This window comes from Chlamydotis macqueenii, chromosome 3 (genome assembly GCF_036417535.1).
Source record: "Chlamydotis macqueenii isolate bChlMac1 chromosome 3, bChlMac1.mat, whole genome shotgun sequence".
Lineage (NCBI taxonomy): Eukaryota > Metazoa > Chordata > Aves > Otidiformes > Otididae > Chlamydotis > Chlamydotis macqueenii.
In genome coordinates this window covers 63,672,173-63,692,231 of record NC_141558.1, presented here as the reverse complement: position 1 = coordinate 63,692,231, position 20,059 = coordinate 63,672,173, and the positions used below count along the sequence as shown (strand labels likewise).

The 20,059-nt window shown below is 42.6% G+C and overlaps 1 protein-coding gene across 7 annotated transcripts in view; it reads left to right on the top strand.

Moving 5' to 3' along the window:
• The window catches only part of NHSL1 (NHS like 1), a 180,210-nt gene that overhangs the window by 97,406 nt on the left and 62,745 nt on the right, over window positions 1–20,059 (top strand). For 5 of the 7 annotated variants that reach the window (XM_086745736.1, XM_086745735.1, XM_086745734.1 and 2 more), the window contains exon 1: window positions 12,302–12,591. The exons of the other annotated variants lie outside the window; for them this stretch is intronic. In XM_086745736.1, the coding sequence (XP_086601862.1) occupies window positions 12,390–12,591 (202 nt within the window). In that variant the 5' untranslated portion in view covers window positions 12,302–12,389. Of the gene's footprint in view, window positions 1–12,301; window positions 12,592–20,059 lie in introns of those variants that run through there. 7 annotated transcript variants of the gene reach the window in all.

Below are 20,059 nucleotides of genomic sequence, written 5' to 3'. Positions count from 1 at the left end.
TAGTAACTGTTTCACATTGTTTAAGTATAGCATTACCAGATTTGTAGTGATAATGCTTGTCAGTCTCCTACATTGGTTTCCCCACCACCACCCCCAGCAGCATTTGTGCAGAAGGCCGCTGTTAGTGCTGGGGAGGTGTCATAAACCTTTGTCAAATGGAAGACCCATTCCCTGGGAAAGCACGTTGCCTGGTATTAAGAGATGGAAATTTTATTAATTCTTTTATTCATACTCCTGTCACAGCTGTGATCTTGCCTGTGGTTAATGGCTGGCAAGACAGTCTATAATTACCCCAGGCATCTTTTCTTAATACTATCCCAGTGTAGTCTGACTCCCAGTTCTCTACAGCATCCCACTTTTTTTCTAGCTGTATTTAAAAAAAATTCAGACAATGTTTCTGGCATTTGAAGCTCTTGTGTAACTTATCTGGACCTTCAGACTTTAAAATATTTTAAACTTAATTGCTGGATGTATGCAGAGGGATTACAAAAGCATGGCTTATTTAGTCTAGCTGGTAGCTTGGGAGGTAAATACCACAAGGAGGGAGGAAACCTGTTGAAGTCCAAGGAGAGTATTGGCACAAGATGAATGGTTCAGAGTGTGTTCTGGATTAATTGAAGTAAGACATTAAAAGGTCCCAAACCATCTGAGGGGGGAAGTTGTGGAACAGACTTCCAAACAGGATAATGTGGACAAAGAAGTGTTTTTAAGATGGTTCTTGATAAGTTTTGGGAGAGTTTTAAGCCAGAATTTATGGAGCTGGTAAGGGAAGTCTGTGACAGAGGGCCATCGGGCTATATGGGCGCTTGAGACCAGACTGCATTTGTACTGTGCATGTGTTGTAGTCATCCCGTGTTTATTTAAGTGCTTCTGTTGGTCCACCTGTGAAGACCGGGGAGAATTATCTGTTTAAATAGGTAATTGTGGCTTCTGAAGTTTCTCTTTACTCCGTACTGCTGCACTGGAGGCTGGCCGCAAGGAAAGGCAAGAAAAGGAGCCGGGTGTGCTGCAGGTCCTGATGGCATCAGACCGGCTGGCAGGTGTGCCTTGGTCTCCACATCCTTCCCTTCAGACTGATGCTGCTGAGGCGGAAATCTCCCCGCAAGCTCAGCCTGGTCAGGACTGCAGGGCTTTTCCTGTCTGCTTTTAGCGCTGTGCTCTCCTTAGAAGTTTTGTTTTACACATATCCTGCTCTCACGGGGGCTTTGGACCTCACTGACACCCTGTAGTTTTCTCGTGCTCTTTTCCTGTGACGCACTGTAGTTACATACGTAGTGAGGTACAGCGTTGTAGGCTGCTTGTTATAAGGTCTTTTTTGACCTGTGAATCTTCCTAATCGAGCAGATTGGAAATCTGCTCTCTGCAGCACAGCATCCTGGCCCCTTTCTGTTTCCGATTTCTAATCCATCCCAATTTTAATTTAAACCCATCAATAGTTTATGAAATAAAAAGATAAAACGTGAATTTAGCCACATCCCATAGTTAAGATAAGGACTAGTATTTGTGGTGCTGAAGCAAAGGCACCTTCAGCAACAGCAGATCCTGCTTTTTAGGAGAGGAATGTGCTTTCTGTCTGCACCTCAGTCACAAAATCTTGGATTATTTTGTGTGTCTTTTAGCCTTAAGAGAATTGCTGTGTCTTTAGCGTGCCTATGTGGGATAAAGAAGCATGACACTTAAGTAATGAGGAAAAGCCAGGTTTTTCCTCCCTTCATTATTAAGGTCAGTCAGTTGGACACTCTTGCCTGAAGGCTTAATTTGCAGGGAGGTTTGTGTTAAATTGGAGAAAAGCTTTCCGCCATCTGAATGCACAAATGCACCCTTCTTTAGTTGGTAAAGTTTGCTTCTTGTCCCAGTTTCATACCTCAGATGAATTCAAGATCACAATGAGGTTTTTGTAGTTGCTGGCAGCCAGGAGCCATCATTTGTGCAGCACCCTGTGGATAGGTGCCCTTCCCCATGCAGACCAGGTGCCTGCCGGAAAACAGGCAGATAGTGGGAGCAAGGAGTCCTTCCTGGGGAAGGAGGATGGTGTTAAACTTCTCTCCTTACCGGCAGAGCACTGGGCAGGAGGCAGAGAGGGGAACTGGGAATGTGCACGAAGTAAAGGTGGCTGCCAAGCTACGAGGAGGTGTATGTGCTTAGTACCTTAATTGGAATTTAAAAATGAAAATGTTCTTTCTCCTGCCTGTTACACAGCTATGTTTTGAGAAGTTTATGAGGAGCAAGGTCACTTCTGTTCCACTTTCCTTTTTGGAAAAGTGAATTAAAAAAGATAAATGAAAGCTGTCAAGCTGTCTGTTGTGTTTCTGTGTTGCCTTCCGAAGGTTTCAGAAGAACGCTTTCCCATGACACGGAGTTACACCTTACTCAACTCTTGTCCCCTCAGCAGCTGTAGCGAGACTTGAGATGGCAACAGCACTCCTTGTCAGGACTGAGGCCAAGAACATATTTAAGAGTAGAAAAAAAGGAAAAGCTATTTTTCCTGCCTAATGGATATTTGGAAGACAGTTTTTGGTTCTTTTCAAAGCTTTCTTTTTCTTGATCCCTGGCATGTCTGTGTGTATCCTTACGACTCGATGCATGCCCTGTAGAAGTGTGGCTGGCGTGGGCAATGCCCCTGCTTTGTGGCTGCCCAGGGGATTGCTGTGGTGAGAGGTGTGCCACCCTGTTGTGTCAAACAGCGTGCAGCTCCACTCTGAAGATCTTTAAGGGTTTCTCGTGTTGTTCTGCTGTGCAGAAGTTGCTTTAAGTACTTATTGCTTCTCTTTTTGAAAGGGCTGTTTCAAATCAGTTAAAAATAATTTTCAAAACCTGTTCTTGAATTATTATTCTAATTTCTGTGGCTTTACTGTCATTTTTCTTTAATAAAAAAATGTAGTGCAAAATACAGGTAAACATTGATTCACTCTTTTGAAGAACAAAAAAGTTTATAACAATCTTTTCAGCTTCAAATTTATCTTGATCCAGTAGCCTGAGGAGGATGTATTCTGTCAAAATACAGAAATTCAGAATATGTAATTCTGAAATGAACAGAAGTATAGATTTGAAGAATTATCTGAATTTTCCATGTCCTAATGTGTGACTTTGATGTGAACCTTGTCATAACCAAGGCCTTTTGCCTTGCTCAGTCAGCGTTGTTGCAGAGATCCTTCTCTGACACAATGTCAGCATGTAAGGAGGGTAATCGGGATTGTAGAATCATAGAATGGTTTGGGTTGGAAGATTGTCCAGGTCCAACCCTCCTGCCCTAGGCAGGAACACCTTGTACCGGACCAGGTCGCTGAAAGCCCCATCCAACCTGGCCTTGAACACTTCCAGGGATGGGGCATCCGCAGTTTCTCTGGGCAACCTGTTCCAGTGCCTCACTACCTTCACAGTAAAGAATTTGTTCCTTTTGTCTAATCTAAATCTACTCTCTCTCATTTTAAAGCCATTACCCCTTGTCCTATCACTGCATGCCCTTGTCAAAAGTCCCTCTCCAGGTTTCTTGTAGTCCTCCTTGAGGAGTCCTCCTTGAGGTACTGGAAAGTTGCTATAAGGTCTCTGAGAAAGGAGACTTATTTTCAAGAATATTGCTTGGAAATTTAGGATTAATTTCATTTTTTTCTTTGCTAGTGAAAAGGCTGAAAATGAAACCCATAGACAACTAGATCATAGATCAACTGGTCATTAACAGTTAGGGTGAATAACTAACTTCTGTGAAACAGGGAGTAATGGTATTGTCCACTTGCACACACGAGATACACACTGGAAACAGGTGCAGAATCTACCTGGAGCAGCAAGTCTTTTACTGTCATGCCATCCAAAGAAAGGTTTTTATTAAATATATCTTTTCCTTTCATCAGCAAATAAGTCACCGCTTCACAATGTGTCCTGGGCTTTGGGCCCAGTCTTGAAGAAGATTCTCAGCGATATTAGCAAGAACTTAAGGTACATAAAGAATCCAGGTTTTTGTTAATAAAAAAAAAACCAACTAAACAAACAAACAAAAAAAAAAAACAAAAAAAAACCAAACTACAAACAAACCCAGAGCAGTGAAACAAAGCCACTACCATTCTGCTTTTTACCTGAACACCTATACCAGGATCATGTGTCAGGTAAAAGAATTGGTACATGCAGAGGATAATTTGTGTGCTTACTGTGGCACATATACGGATGGCTGCTCTTTCCAGTTTATTTTCTGAAGCCCACCCATTTGACTTGTATTTTTACAGAGCAGTGACTCCACATACCAAGAAAGAAGGGCACTGGTAGGCTGCGTAGCAGCTATAGCACCTGCACTTAATAATTTTTTTTTGGAAAATCAAATATTGTAAGAACAGTTGACTTCAGTAACTTCATATTCTGCACAAAAAGGCAGTTCAGAAAGTTTATTGTTAGAGATACAAAAGTGACAAGTCAATATGAATTTTTTGTAAAAGATATAAAAAAAGTTTACACATTATATGGATATATTCTTGATCTGAGAATCAAGAAGAACATTCTTCCTAGGGTGCGACTTTGTTTTGGATTGAGATACTGCTACTTTGTGTAGCTCCTCATTAGCTTAATATTTTCCATGGCAGTGGGTGCATGTTTTTGTCATTACTGTTTCTAATGGAATTGGATGATCTGTAGATCCGAGAGTTTACTTACTCTTTTTAGAAAGCCTTTATGTGACCTGTTGGAAAGTAGGAGGGTTGTATTCAGCCATAATTCCTAAGAAGCTAGTGCTAGCTGGCTTATCTTGCATAAATACGATTTTTTTCAAGTAAATGTGACACTTCAGATTAAAAAAAAATTGTACTGAACCATTCCAGGTGAATGTGATGATATTTGATATAAAGTATTGGTTTAGTTCTTTTAATGTACTTCTCTTTGCTGAGGTATATCCTTTCCTTAGGCTGCTGACAGAAGTGTGTGACAAGGTTACTTTTTTCCATTGGTTGTGCATTTAAAAATAATAAAACTCTCTCATCTTAAGCACACAGTGATGATTGTTAGAAGCTGCATCTACACTGGCAAGTAGCATGACAGAAAAGAGAGGGATCTGTAGTGTGGAGCAGTGGTGAGGTCCTTGCGCTTGTGACGCAGACCAGTGGCATGGGACATGGAGGTGGCCAGGGTCGTGCCAAAAGGAGCATCCCTGAGCTGAAATAATGTGTGGCCAAAATGTGTGCTGATGTGCAGGAAGACACTTTCAGGCTGCAAAATTAAAAGCACAAGCTTTGAATTTCTTCTTTTTGTGACAATTAGGTTTGCCGTTCTTTCTCCTTCATGGACATTTTAATATTGTTGCATTATATTGTAGTGTGTTTGTATCTAATCTATTAGCCGCTGCTCTGTGTTCTGAAAAAGGATGAATGAATGCCTCTACCTGGCTGCAGGTGACTGATGCTCTTCAGTGTTGTGTTGTGTCCTGCTGAGTGGAAAGGCTTGACATTACAAGGGCGGGTATTAGTGGTTTCTGTTTAAAATAGGTGAGCAACAGATCAACTCATCTTCTGACATCTCTAGATTTTTTTTTTCTATACACTGAAGCAGCACTCTTAGCAAAACTGTTTCACTTTTTTCCTTTCCTACATGGAGCTCAAAAGCAGTTCGTTACAGAGCACTCATCGAAACACTCTGACCGTGTGAAACCAAAACGCTTTTAGAAGTTCTCACTAAAAATAATGAACTCTCTCAATACGGATTTGAATTCTTTTAATATTTTTTGTTGGTTTAATCTTGGAAGGCCTCCTGGCTGTCCGTTATGCACCTGGCCAAAGCAGGCCTTCCTGAGAATGTGCGTGTCCAGGAGGTGGCACTGCGTTTTTGACAGCAGTGATGGTGTGTGTGAATGACAGGCAGCCTTAGCTGAGCATCTCCTGCAGAAGGAGGAGGGCTGGGATGCTGTAGCTGTCTGACTGAAGGCTGCTTTTTGACAGTGGCTTTTTGTCAAGTCGTGTAAGTTGCTTTGGTTTCTGTATTGAAAATCCCACTGCATGTGGATTCGTCCAGTGAGCGGCTTAGGTAACAGAGAGGTCGCTGCTGCTCTGTAGTGGAAAGGTGCTTCCCTCTTTGGACTGTTAAATCCATTGAAGGAATTGTAAGAGAAAACAGGAGTGGGGAAGATGACTTCTCTCTCTTCCTGTTACCATGGTAATGAGTTTAATGAGCAGACCTGAGACGGGTAATCCTACCGAACTCTCTCTGAATTGCCATTTAATACGAGTTGTAAAATAAGTTGGTAGAGATGTGACTCCTTTGCTCGCGGAGTGTGTGTGTCTACCAGTGTTACTGGTGCTGCCATCCATTGTAGCTCCAGACTGGAAGCCGCCTTCTCCCTCAGCTTTTGGCAGCACCATCTTTTGCTGTGTTTTTGAAAGAATCAGCAGATGCGTGGGACCCGACCCCTGGAGTAAGGCAGCAAGAATAGCTTCTGTTTCAACCACCAGCAGTAATATCTAATTGCTTCTGTCTCTCTAATGGCTCTGTCTTCTGTCCCAAATGTGTGTTACTCCCTTCCCGAAGGTAGTCTGGTTCATAGAATGCACCAACCAAAATGCTTTATCTTTCTTTTTGTATGGCAACAGAGCTGAAACAGAAAGGCATAAGAAGGCTTTTCTGGGTTACCTGCTGCTTATACAACTGCCTTTAATTGTTTTCTCGTTTAAATGTTGCAAAGCAGTGATCAAGAGTTAATATCAAACATGTGACATTGCTTGTTGCTCATGAGAAGGCTTCCTAATTGAAAGTAAAGATGAGTGATTAGAACACAGAAGTGTATTTTTAAGTGCCCGGGGACTGCCAATGCAAAGTGTGTTTTTCTCTCTAGTGCCTTATGTATGTGCTGTATATGAAAATACTTATTGGATTAAAAATAATTATAGAGGGCTATTATATAACAGCAAAGGAAAAATGAAATTAAGATATAAAAGAGAGGGTAATGTGTACGTTCAGAGTTGATGCGGTGCGGAGATATGGGGAGGCTGTTCCAGATAGTGAGCAAAGACTCACTGTCACTGTCAGCACAGTTTGTAGATGAAGAGACAGAAAAAGGCTGTTGATGGAAACAAAGATACCAAAAGTATGTGCAGCAGTCTCTACATGGTTTTAATGGGAAGGGTGTTAATTCTGAGCTTACAGTGAATATGAAGCTAGAGGAGCTGTTTTGCTACCAGGGCTATAGTTGCTGGAGAGTGCCAGAAAGCAAGAAACTTATGTAAGGAGGGTTTGTAAAGATTTTTTCACTTTCCACCAAGGCATTGATTCTTCACAATCCTTCTAGTTTGTTTCTGGCTTTATTTTTGTTGTTGTTTTCTGTTTTGTTTTGTGGGTGCCTGCTGTATCGAGTGGTCTGCAGATTCAGCGTCCCTGGAGAGGGCTGAGGTTTGCCTGAGGATTACGCTTTGCATTTAGGACTGGCCGTTTGGGTATCAGGAGTTAAATTAGCCAAATGCCCCTGCATTCAGGGGTTTGCATCCAGTTTTTTTTAGGCACATAGTTGCCAACAACACATGCTGTAGCTTTCTACAAAACATATTTGATTGCTAGGACTGCTTTTAGCTGTCATGCCAGTCGAGCTCTCTAAGCTGCACATGCCTTATTACTTATATCCTTTAAAAAAAAAAAAAAACAGTTAAAAGCTTGATAGATGCTATGTGATTGCAAGCTTATGATAAAAATACATCCGTGGAAGTACAGAGCATAGAGCTAAAGCTGGAGAATGTGAAGATGGCCACGTGGAGAGAGCTTTTTGGAGCTTCATGAAGCTTTGCATGCATCCTGGCAGTGGTGCCTGCCACCACACCCAGGTCCCTTTCATCCCCCCTGCGTCCTGATGTCAGTGGTATTATACGAGCTCATAAAACATTGGGCTTGCTTTAAACACTTTAAAGCTGATGCCTCCTGCTCCTTCCTGTTTGAGAGATTCAGGTTCAGTTAAAAAGGGAATTACAGTACCTTGAGGTTGATTTTTTTTTTCCCTTTGTTTTGATATTCTTTAGCTTTTGTCTGCTGTGTGTGTGTTTAGGGAACTTGAGTTAAAGCTTCAGACACACTAAATTAATTCACAGGGAAGAAGGAAGGTGCACACATGGGCCAGGAGAGCAGGACATCCCATGTCTGATTTGGCAATTGCCAGCTCCCGAGGGTGCTGAGGTGCTCTGCCGTGATGGGCATGTCCTTGTTCTTGCTGCCTTGCAACTTGTCTGTCTATAAAGGAAGGATTCTTTCTCTCAGAGAGTATTATTTTAAGGCTTAGTTAATGCTATATGGCTCCCATGAAATACGTTTAATGTATAACTATTTTTTTTCTTGATTGTTTTAAAAATAACTGTTGAAGTACAATTTAAAATCTGCAGCTGATTGGCCAGAAAGCCCAGAATACATCAACCCATCGCTGCTGAAAATAGAATCACTGTCTAATGAGGGCAAAGTTTATCCCTCTGGATTTCTACAAGCTCTCTTTAATTTCCAGTGTGGCTGTTGGGTTTGCATCAGAAATTTACTTCATTTGATGGTTTTATTGTACATGGTGTTCATAAAAGTGCTGTTACTTCACGACATTGTGCATATTACTGTTTTCCTTCTATGCAGAGGATCCACAAATTGTATGTAAAGACTGATGATAGTTTTTTATGTAGCACATTTGATGCCAGAGCAGGACTGATACGACCGTATTTTGTAATTCCAAATCCCCTGGGTTCCCATTAGGTATATGCTATATGCTTTTTAAACTCCTATTTGTAGTAAATCATCAGTATCATTGCCATTCTCAGAGCTCAGGAGCATATATGCTTGTCTAATAAATGGGCTAATGTTTTATTTGTGGTTTTTTTTTTTTTTTTAATTTTGTTTCTTGTAATCCCTGAGTTAGTCACAGTTTTGGGAGTCTGTCAAGCTCTTAACGGTCTTTTTCCTTTAGACAAAATGTTGTTCCCAGTATAATGTAATCAATTTTCTCTCTAATTATTCAAGCTCTCCCTAATAGAGCCTGACTGTAAAGAGGTGATTTAGCAAAAATGAAATATGCTGATAAAGATTAATATGCATGTTTAACAGTCTACTCAGAACATTCATTGTTGCATTACTAATAGTTCAATTTTTTAAAAGCATCAAAAAGAAGAATTATGGAAATAAAATATTATTTTGGGGAAATCTTTATATAAATGATAGCTGAAGGCTGAGAAAAATGAACGGCCTTGCTTTTGTGTATTTGAAAAAATAAAACAGCGCTACAGCTGCTGTAGAATAAGTGAAGTTTAATGAGAAGTTTTGAGGTAAAATTTCAAGTGAAAATTTAACTTTTTCAAGCTTCAAGAGATTATTGCTCCATGTAGACTCCATATAAAATTGTAATTTCTTTTTATAGGCTTTTTGGGAGGTGACTAGAAGAGGAAGAGGCAATGTACACAATGTCTTTCTTACATGAGATGGCACATCCTTTTCCTAACTCTTCGTGATTTTGCATTTGCTAATAGCTGAGGCCGTAACCATCACCAAATCTTTTATCATGTATATTACCAAGGTCTTCCAGGCTTCAGGGAGGAGCAGATTTATTCTTCAAGTAAAAAATTTGTGGGGACATTAATGCTTACCATATGGTAAATATACTTGCTAAACTGGATTTCAGCCTTGATCCCATTATTGTGCATCAGCCTTACTTCGTGAGCACGCATTGGAAACGTGGCTAATTGAGTATGTCTGCAGTCTGGAGAAGAGCATGGTGGGTGTCATTGGGACTCCAGGCCACTACGTTGTCCTGGGTCATCTTGTTAAGTGTTTGGGAACATCTGAGTCTGCTGAACACTGAATTTTGTCTGTGTCCTCTGTCTTTTTGCTCCTGTGTGTGCACTGCATGTTGCCTAATAATACTGGTTGGATGTGTAGATCTACACCTAACTTTTATGCCATGTAATGTGATTGCATAGAGATACAAAGACTGCATGCAAACATCAGCCGATACCCTTCTGAAATATAGTGTGTTAAGATGATTTTGAGAAGTTTAAAATAAAAAGGATAGCAGAAATCCAACTGTATTTTTGTCTATTAAAAGATACCGTTCCTGTCTGCAGGAGAAATAAATACAAGCCCCAATGCACTCTTTTTATCAATAGCCTGTTGATGCTCAGAAGTTTTATGCGTCACATCTATGAGAGTGGCTCTTCCTGAGACCCTGGTAATCGCAGGGAACTGAGAGGGTGAGACAGCAGGCACAGCGGCTAGACAAGTGGGTTACAGAGATCCTGTCCCATTAGGGAGGCGTTAATGGGTGAACCAGTGAACTGGTTCACTAACAGCACTCCCGGAGCTTCGTCCCACCCAGGAGGACTGTCTAGACACTCATTTATTCTGGCAGACGCAAGAGTATCAGCGTGGTTGATGAGTGAGTTGAACTCGGCCAGTGTTAATCACAGTTTGTCTTTCTCATAGTCTGATGAGTACATGTACTTGGCTTTGTAAATTTGTATTTGCCTCAGAGGCCCAGCTGCTGGTTTGTGCCGGTGAGTTTCTGCTGTATGTACCAAGGAGCCAGCGGTGCCGACACCCGTTTTCATCTATTTGCAAGTTTGCTGAGATTTGACCATGCAGGGTGTGTATAAAACACTACACGGTGAAAATTATTTGCTTAGGTTGCTGTGCAAAGTAACAGGATGTTAAACAAAAAAAAAACCCAAATGCCAAATAAGCCAGTTTCTTCCTGACTTTCTCCAGTTTGCCGCACCGTTGAGTCAGTGTTGCAGACAGTTTATGGTGGGTGGTGCTCTGTGTTTTGCCTGTCTGAATGGTGATGCCACACTGGTGCAGCGCCTGCGGGCAGCTGGTGTGTACACCCTGCTCACGGGCTGCGGCTGCCAGTGCAGGCAGGAGCAGCGCCGAGGCAGCAGGAGATGCATGTGTGCATCAGGGAGAAAGAAGAGATGTGCATCTGATTTGATCTGATTATTTTTTTTTTTGTTAAACAGTGATTTATTTTTTTTTTCCTGTCCAAAAGTTTATTGTAGATATCAAGGAAACAGCAGAATAAAGCCTTTTCTAAAGTGTGTAAATACTTACCGGACACTTTTGTGTTCCTCTATAGAGAGCAGTCGTGACTGGTATGGGCTGTGACCAAAGCGTTTATAAAGAAGAGTTAAGGAAGCAGACTAAGCGTTGGTCTTTGTTGTCTTCGTTGTACTTTACTTAGGGTATTGATATCTTGCCATTTTCAAAAACAAATATTGCTACCTTTTGAACTGTATCAAATAGAAAGCAAACTTTAAAAAGCTGCTGAAGACAGCAGTTGATGCAGGGTGCATGTCTCTCTGTGTGCTGTTTTTCTTGCTGTCCCGATCTGACTGTGCTGCTGCAGCCAATTCGAAAGCCCAGGAAGGGCACGCTTCCTGAATCCTGGAGAAAAACAGTATAGGGGATGCAAGATTAGAGTTGATATGGAAACTTGCTTAGTAGTTCAGTATTCGGGAGAGGTGCTGTGGACTGATGGCTTGTGGATGAGGCTACAGAACTGAGAATCCCTCAACTCTAATCTGGCTTTTCCACTCTGTGGGCAGGTTACTAAATCCCTTCGAGACTATGTCTTCGTCTTTAAATAGGAGTAATACCTGCTCTCTAGAGGCGTTGTGTGGATGTGTGAGTTTGTGCAGAACTGAGTGCAAACTGGTAACGGCTTGTGCTTTGTATTCAGCGTCAATCTGGTTGCAATCTAACCTGCAAGATACCTTCTTTTGGTGACAATCGTGACGATTCTGACTTTGAAAGGGAGTTTTCTTACTAAAATCCAAGTACTGAAATAATGACACTTTGCTCTTTTTTCTTCAGGCTGTTTATTTTTCCTGCTTTTGTGTTCTCGAAGAAGGTGGATGTTCTTGGCAGATTCCTGCCAAATGGCAGTTCTCAGCCATCAGTGTCACAGCGATTACAGTCAGCTTTAAATAAGCTTCTCGGATGTGGCCATCTGCGCATGGCCATAGTACCTGTTGTTCAGAGGGTGGTGAATAATCGGGGATAAGGCTTAAGAGAAGCAGCAGACGGGAGTGGAAGCAGGAAGGGAGAAGTCTGAAATCGGCAGCAGGTGACGGGGTTTCCCAGCATCTCCGCAGCCCGTATTTTCCTGCTCGTGGCTGTGAGCCGGGGGCTGGCGGTAGGGCAGGGGCACAGCATCCGGCAGCTGGAGTGAGCCGCTTAACTTAGGCGCTCGATTTTTTTGTTTTCCTTCTTTTTTAAGGGCTGCCAGCATCTTATTCAAAACTGTTCCCAGCATAACCAAATAGCTTAGCTTGCCTAAGTGCAGAGGAGGAGAAAATATTTTCCTTTGCAGCCTTTTGAATGCGTCCGTTCCAGGGTTACGAGCAGGCCACTCCCTTCTGCTCCAGCCTAGCCACTGGGGACAGCGGGGACATCCTTGAGAGCAGCATCTCACAATGATCGCCTATGTGCACTGCCTGCCCGCCGACCCGATGGTCGGGTGCCTCGGCAGGAGCCAGTGGCAGCCCAGCTGCAACGATGAGGAGGAGGAGGAACTTATCCCGCTGTATTCCCGCAAAATGGGAAACACTCACACCAAGCTGCCCGGGCGTCTCAAGAAAAAGTTATTGAGCAAAGACGACAACGCCTTCTGGCCAAGTAAGAAAGATCAGTTCCTTTTCAGTAGTTGTTTTGGTCATCTAGCATTGTATTGTCATTGTTGAGGACATAAATAAGTAAAACAGGCTTATAAACAAGGAAAATACTCACATTTCTCATACTCTTTTGGAGGATGAAGGCATGTGGAACAATTTTCTTATGAAAATAATATATTTCCACTTCAGGAGAGCATACGTAAATACTGTATCCAGTGGGACCACTAAGTTGGTACAGGATGATGCTGTCTTTGTGTATGTGATATGTCTGTGTTTGAGAGGTCTTGAGCACTTGCTTTCAGTTCAATAATGCTCCTTTTCAGCAAAATGATTGTTTTAGATGAGTGGAGCTGTTGACGTGGCACTCTAATTGAAAGCCATAGAAACAATCAGGGGATGAAAAGGGCAGGAAAAATAAGAAAAAGGCCAGGAAAAATAAGAAGAAGGTCTAACAGACTCGAAGATCCTTAATGCATCTTGATGAGTACTTATTTAAAAAACAAACAAGCCACAAACTGCTTTTGAGTAACCTTAGGTCTAAGGTTATTTTCCTTCTAAACGTGAGAAGAAAGAATTCCTGAATTGTGATGACTCTCTCCTTTTTTATTCTATATAGTTTCAAGTTTCACTGACAGATACAGATGGGAAATAGGGAGAGAATAGGACAGACAATGGTAATGTTCAGCTGTTTTGTTTTTAGCCTTATTGCTTGCCCTCCTTTTTTTTCTGACCACCTAAGCAAAGACATCCAGCTGTTTGTGGAATGATTGCTCAGAAAAGTGTACTTAAGGGCGATGGGGGAGAAATTTCAGAAGACAAAGAAAGCTTTTCCTCTAACAGCCAGCTGGCTGGCTATCTTGCACCAGGCCTTAAAAAAAAAGTACGTTAATGTATTTGCAACTGTATTGATTTTTCTTTTCCTCATTAGTCTCATGCTGATCATCTGACGATGGCTAGTTATTACCAGCAATTGAAGAATCACCATCTAGCCATGTGATGCTAACACTCATCTGTGAAACAACCTGTATTTCTGTTTTCTGTATGACAGTGTTCTCCATCGAGTGCTAAGCAAGCTTCGTTTGATGTCCCCTCCTGTATGAGGAGCGTGATTTACCACAGGGGTGTTCAGGCCTTTTTCAAGAGGAAGCAATTTCTTAACATGCAGGGAAAGAAAAGTCCAGCTCATCTGCTGAATTAATGTATTTTAGAGCACAGGGTCGATTCTGGTTCATTCAGAGGGGAAAGTGAAAATGCTTTCTGTGAAATTATGCAGCCTCTGCGCTGTAGGACCTGGGGAGACTCTGGAGGGGCTAGGTGCTAGGGAGCAGCTCCAGGGATGCTCTCGGGAGGAGGACGTGGCCCTTCTGTGCCTCAGCCAGCCTGGAGGGGGATGATTGTGTCTCTGTTGGTGGGTGACAGGTTAGTTTGTTCCTACAAAGTCCTGACATTGACTTTCAGAGCTAGTTCTTGTAGTACCCTCAGAGGTGTTGCTCTGGCAGGAGAGCTCAGGGAATCAGGAGCAGCTGCTCCTTTGAACTCACTTCTCTGGAGAGTGGAAATGGGATTGAGGAGCATAGGTAGGGCACTCAGAATTCCCTGCTCTCTCCCTGCAGCCTGCCTCCTTTTTCTCTATGCTGTCTGCAGGGAAAGGTGTCCATCCCCCGGCCCTCTGCTTTCTAAAATACACTTGAATTTAAACTATAAAACGTTTCAGAAGATGAGTAGAGACAGAGGAGTGGGGAATGGAGCAGTACTTTAAAGAGTAATTGTGTTACTAGAGTATTAGAAAGAGATAGTAAATATGTGGTGGTAATCTTAAATCTTCTTTGCATTTAAAAAGTTTGGAAACTGAAACAGGGATTTTTTGTTGGTTATTTCTGTGTTTAATAGCCAAGTCACTTCAAGGCACTGTCCAGTTTCTTCTTGGATGAGAACTTAATGACCTCTGAATTTAAATTATATAAACAGATGTGCAAAGAAGAACCTGGGAAACTTTCGCATAGCTGAATGGTGTGATGTAGTTCCTATATAAGCAGTAGGAACATCTGCTCTCCCTGTCCAGGTGCATTCACTTTTATTGTTGCTTCAGCATATTCCTCATGAAAAGAGAAAAATTCTGTTTAATATCTTTTAAATTGTGTGCATGTGTGTAAATTTGTTGATTTACGATATAGCAGTTACATGAGCAATTGAATTGTTTGACTTGTGATCTACTAAAGCTTTTTAATACAATTTCTGGTCCCTGGCAATAAACGTTTACATGTATCAGACCAAGTTTATTGTTGGTTCCTTTATGTTGAGTTTCACTGATGTCTGGTATGACCCCATGAGTTTTGTTTTTTCTTTTTGAATTGCAAACCATTGAAGTTTCAGTATTTAATGTTGGATCCTTGAAACGGTGGATGGAGAAAATCAGCTAACCTGCTTTCTGCCCTATCTTTTTGCAGAACCACTCGTGTTTCAGTGGTGGTATCCCACTGTGGTACCAGCGTGTTCGCATGGGACACCAGCTCTGCCCATGCTTGCTCCCTTTCCTTACTCATTCCCAATCTGTAGAAACAAAAGGATGGCAACGTAATTAAGCCATCAGTTAAAAGTGTTATTTGTGGGACAGGTACTATTTCTCTTTGAGACAAGGAGGCTGCATTGCTTTAAAACCCTGTTAATGTTTATTTTAAGGAACAAAAGTGTTTAAGAGTGGAAGTGCTTTCTGGGACCGGGTCAAGTGATAACTGCTGAGCACAGCAGGGGATTATTGGCTGAGCTTTATCTCAGCTGATAAAGGCCTCCCTTTGGGGTCCTTATCGAGCGTCATGAGAACTGCGCTTTGAGAGGTTTCACAGTGCTGATGTAGTAGAAAATGCCCCTGGTAGTGTTAGAGTTGTTTGAAAACATAATACAGCCAAATTATTGAACTTTCTCGCAGGCTGGGGGAGCATTCTCGCTGCAGGGCTCTCGATGGTCTGCAGCAATAGTTCCTGGTGCTCCTGCCTGCCTTACAGCATTGCTGCTGCACAATACTCAACACATGAAATATTTGTGGTGGGACATTGCAGCTGTGACAATCAAGCGACCATGTTAGGGCTTGGGGTTTTTTAAGCTGTAGCGATTGTTCTGATAAAACTGCTAAGTTGAGGATCCCGTGGGGGTTGCGTGTTAGCAGCTCAGCCTTGTTTCAGCATCCGTGGTGCTGTTCCTCTGCCGTTCTTCCCTGCCAGAATGATTGTAAATAGACAATGAAATCAGCCGGAGTTCAGCAATACATCCTTTAACAGCATGCCTGCCTGCAAGAAAAGCAGTATTAGAGTGGTGGAGGGACCATCATGTGTTCATTCACGATTACAGACAAACTCCAGTGGTGCTGAGTGTTTGGTACTTGGTTTTCCTACAGCAAAGTGAAGCTGAGCTCTTTCACTGACCATGTTTGGCAGAAATGCAAAGGGCTTGGTTTTGTTTCAATGCTTGGTGGCAGTGACTGCTGCCGTGGGAGGCTGTCGCCTTCTCTGGGTTAGAGCATCACCTGCCTCTTGTGATTCCTATTGCCACTTCAGATTTTATCAAATTCACAAAGTTTGAAGATGTGATATGCTGTTGCTAACCTAGCTAAACTGTGGCGTCTGTCTGTTTTTTGTGACAATAAAGTTTTGGTAAGGATTTTGAAGGTTTTTTTCTTTCTTTTACAGATTGTGGCCGGAGCCAATGGCAGTATCAGATTACTTTTAGTGTTTGTTAAACAGTAGCTTCAGTTATTGGGGTTTTTCTCAGTGTTTTGTTGCCTGCTAGCTCATGAAAGAATGCTTTCTTCTTTTTCATTCATGACTCTTTCTAAGGCCAACAGCTCTGTCTTATCTGTAAAGACAGACCTTTCAGTGTGATGCGTATTTAGTGAAAAAGTATGAAATTGGAAAGAATAATAACTAAATCTATTTATAAATGAGTAGGATGTTCTAAACTAAGTTGGATATTTTATTATTCATTATTGGCTATGACTTTTTTTCCAAGTTTCTCTTCTGATAGCAATGAGATTTATATATCCCAAGTAAAGAACGTAACATTAAAAAAAAAAAAGCCAGAATCCTTGTGTCTTGGGAGGATTTGTCCTTTGCCTTCTCATTTAGCAATGTGAAACAAAGACTGAATCACTTTCCATCTCTGCAAATCCCAGGCCGTGCGGAGCACTGAACAAGCCTTTGTGGCCTTTCGTGCCGTAAGTGACAGAAGGGCTCAGTCTGTTGTGGTGAATCGCCGGGACGGCTGCTTACAGAGCCTTGTGCAAGTGACTGGCCATCCTCGCTCCCAGCTTAATCTGCTGCATCCAGCTCATACCGTAACAACTGACGTACTGGATTGCATCAGATAAAGCCGGGAACTGGTTTGTTTTGAAAAGAAAAAGTAACTTGAATTTAATTTTTATTATGTGCCTGAAAAAAAGGGTTTGTTCCCCTTTTCTCTTGGTGTTCTTAGCAAGGGCTTATGCCTGAGTTTTCTTGGAAGTTTTGTTCATTTGGCCAAAACAAGCCACTGTTGCAAAGGACAGGAACGTGTCCATTTGTACAAAATTGCTTCAGGTTTTGGATAAATAACAGCTCTTCTGGTGGGCATTTCAGTATGTGTCTTGCATTTTCAGCTCATCTTGCTGCACGTTCCCTGCGTGTGCTGTAGTGAACAAGCTTTCCTGCCTGTCCTTTTCTAGCCGGGCATGAGGAGGTCCAGCTCTTGATCTCCTGTGCTGCAGCCATATGGCTCATAAGCCCTTTTGAGAGTCAGACATGAGGGTGTTGTGGATGAAGGGTGGGATGAAGAAGGACTTGAAATGTGCTGGATAAAAAGAGATTAATGTTGTGATGTTGTAAAAAAACTTAAGTGAATCAGTAACATGAATTTGAAGGCCTCAGTGTGTTGCTTTGCTGAAAGAAAACACTTTGCTAGCCTGGCTGCTCACTGCTAGGTGTGAATTTGCGCTCGCCGTTGCAAGGAGGTGCTGGCGGTGGGCTTTTTTGTGCATTCCTGTCTGAGAAGCTGTGTGTGGCGCTCAGGAGTACAAGGAAGAGGCGGGGAGGTTTTGGTACGGAGGTCATTAACATTACTCAAGTGCATCTGGAGGAGTCTGAAAAAATAGGGAGTTCAGAGACATATTTTGTGTAGTGTTTTTGCCATTTGTAGCAGGGAGCATCTGCTGTAATTAAGGAGGTGGAGTGCAAATCCACACGTCAAACAGGTGAGATTGGAAAACGTGCCATTGAGGAAGGTGGTTAATGGTAAACTGAATAGGCTCTTCAGTGCTTAATTGGATTAAAACTCCTGGGGTTTATGGATGGTGGATACAGTGTGTTTGCAGATCTTAACTGGGAATTGCTTTATCTAGTGCAATGCAGTCAAGAAATGGTTTTGAATGCTGTGGGAAAATCAGACTCGGATCAAATTAAAGCTGAAACATGGTATGGAGAATGTGAAACTCCGTAGAAAAGGCACAAGCGTTTTCAGGGATGCCTTTATCAGCCTGGCTAATGGCGTCACGCTAGCAATCAGAAACGGATTATGGCAGCATTATCAAAATCCATTTTACTATGCCATGTTTCTTACTGCGTCCCACACTCCCCCAGGCCAACACTTTGAGATGAAGTGATAAAAGGTAACCAGGTTTTATAGCTGCAGTGCATTTTCTTGTGCTGGAGGAGTAGAGAAGCAAATTCTCCGATTAACAAGGCAGATACTCACATAATCCCTTCTGGAGCCGATTTTCCAGGACTCTGTAGGTTGGTGACTTCCACCCGTCTCCCGAGTCTTATTTTTCCTGTGCCAACTGCTCCTCACATGGAATCCTTTCCCGTGTTTTTTCTCACGCTGTTGAGAAGCCAGAAGCTTCAATAAAGACCCCTTGGAAAGGTGTGATGTGTGTTACCTTGCAAATACTTTGATTTATCAAGTATCACGTTTGATGCTTTGTGTATGGCACATGCTGCCCCAAGTTGAGTATAGGTAACCTACTGTGCCGCTTTTGCAGAGCATGTGGTAGGTGGTAACATGATGATTAAAACAGTGTATCGCCATTCATGTGGTGGGTGTGATGACCTCTCTGTTGTGCTCAGAGAGGGCAATATAGGCTATGCCATGTACTGCTGGTGAGGGACAACCAGAAAATGGCATACAACCTCCACAGGGAATACGAGCTCTCGCTGGGGGACCCCGCACAGGCAAAGGGGTCTGGCTTCTGGGTGGCAGCTCCTGCAGTGAGACCTGGGGGGACCAGGCTGGCAGGGCATCCGTGCCAACCACCCCAGCGCCTCTGCCTGCTGGGGGATCTGGGCTGTGTAGGTTTGCTGGTGCTGCGGTCCCTGGCCCCCTGCCTTGCCAGAGTGAGGGGGTTTTGCTTCTGCTGTCAGCTCCCAAAGAGCTCAGGACTGTCCCTGAAACTGCTTTTCCTCCGAGTGGTTCCTCCAAAGGCCCAACGAATGCCTTTTAAAGGAAATGGTATTAGAAGTCTGATAGATTACAGCAGATTTTTATCCCTCTTTTATTTCCCTGCCCTAATCTGATGAAAAACCGTTGAAAAATATGCATGCTGTTTGATCCTCAAGATTTTCAAACCTTGATATGGGCACAGATCAGCTCTGGTTTTGTCCCCCCTCCAGAGCCACTCGCTCTGTGGTACGGGCTCTGATACTTCAAGCAAAAGTGCGCTCATTCTCTGAAATCCATCGCTTCTCTCCTTAACTCTTGATTGGCTTGTGGAAGCGTTTTGGAGGTAAAGCAAACTTGCGCTTCACTGACATTACAGCTGGCAAAGTATAAATCTGGCTTATTGATACCTTGGAGCGTTAATAAAAAAAGACGTGTTTAAAATAATCCCAAATACCAATAGGCTTAGTGACCTTTAAGCATGAGCGATGCTGTCAGTTCATCCACAAACAAAAGCGGTACATCTTAATTTGTCTAATTACGCTCTAACATGCAGACCAGCTGCTGCTGTGAACAAAAGCGGTTGATCGCACCATTTTATTAATTGCATATTAATTGCCGCATTCATGTTAACCATATGGGAGACAGTGGAGTGGAGTGAAGGCTGCTTTGTGGCAGAAAAGAGAAAATGAACTGGTGGAGTGGTGTCTGCAGAGAACAAATGTCAGAATGATGGGGTGCCTGGAGCGATCTGATTTTTAGAAGGAATTTGTATTTTTCTTCCCCCATGCTAAATTATTGTATTTAAAAGTGAGAGCGATTTGAGTAGAAAGGACTGTGCCTTGCTTGATGATTGTGTATTTGTGAGAATACTACTATTACCAGCAAGTTGGTACCGAGTTTGTTTGGTAATTTGCTGCAGGCAGCCTTGCTGGCACGTGGCTTTCTGCCTTTGTCTGCCTCCCGTGCCAACGGATGGACCCGCGCTACCTGGTATCGCTTGCCGTGGGAGTTTGGCTGGAAGAGAGCCAGAAGGAGTATGAAACTTGCTGATTTTTATACTTTATGCAGTT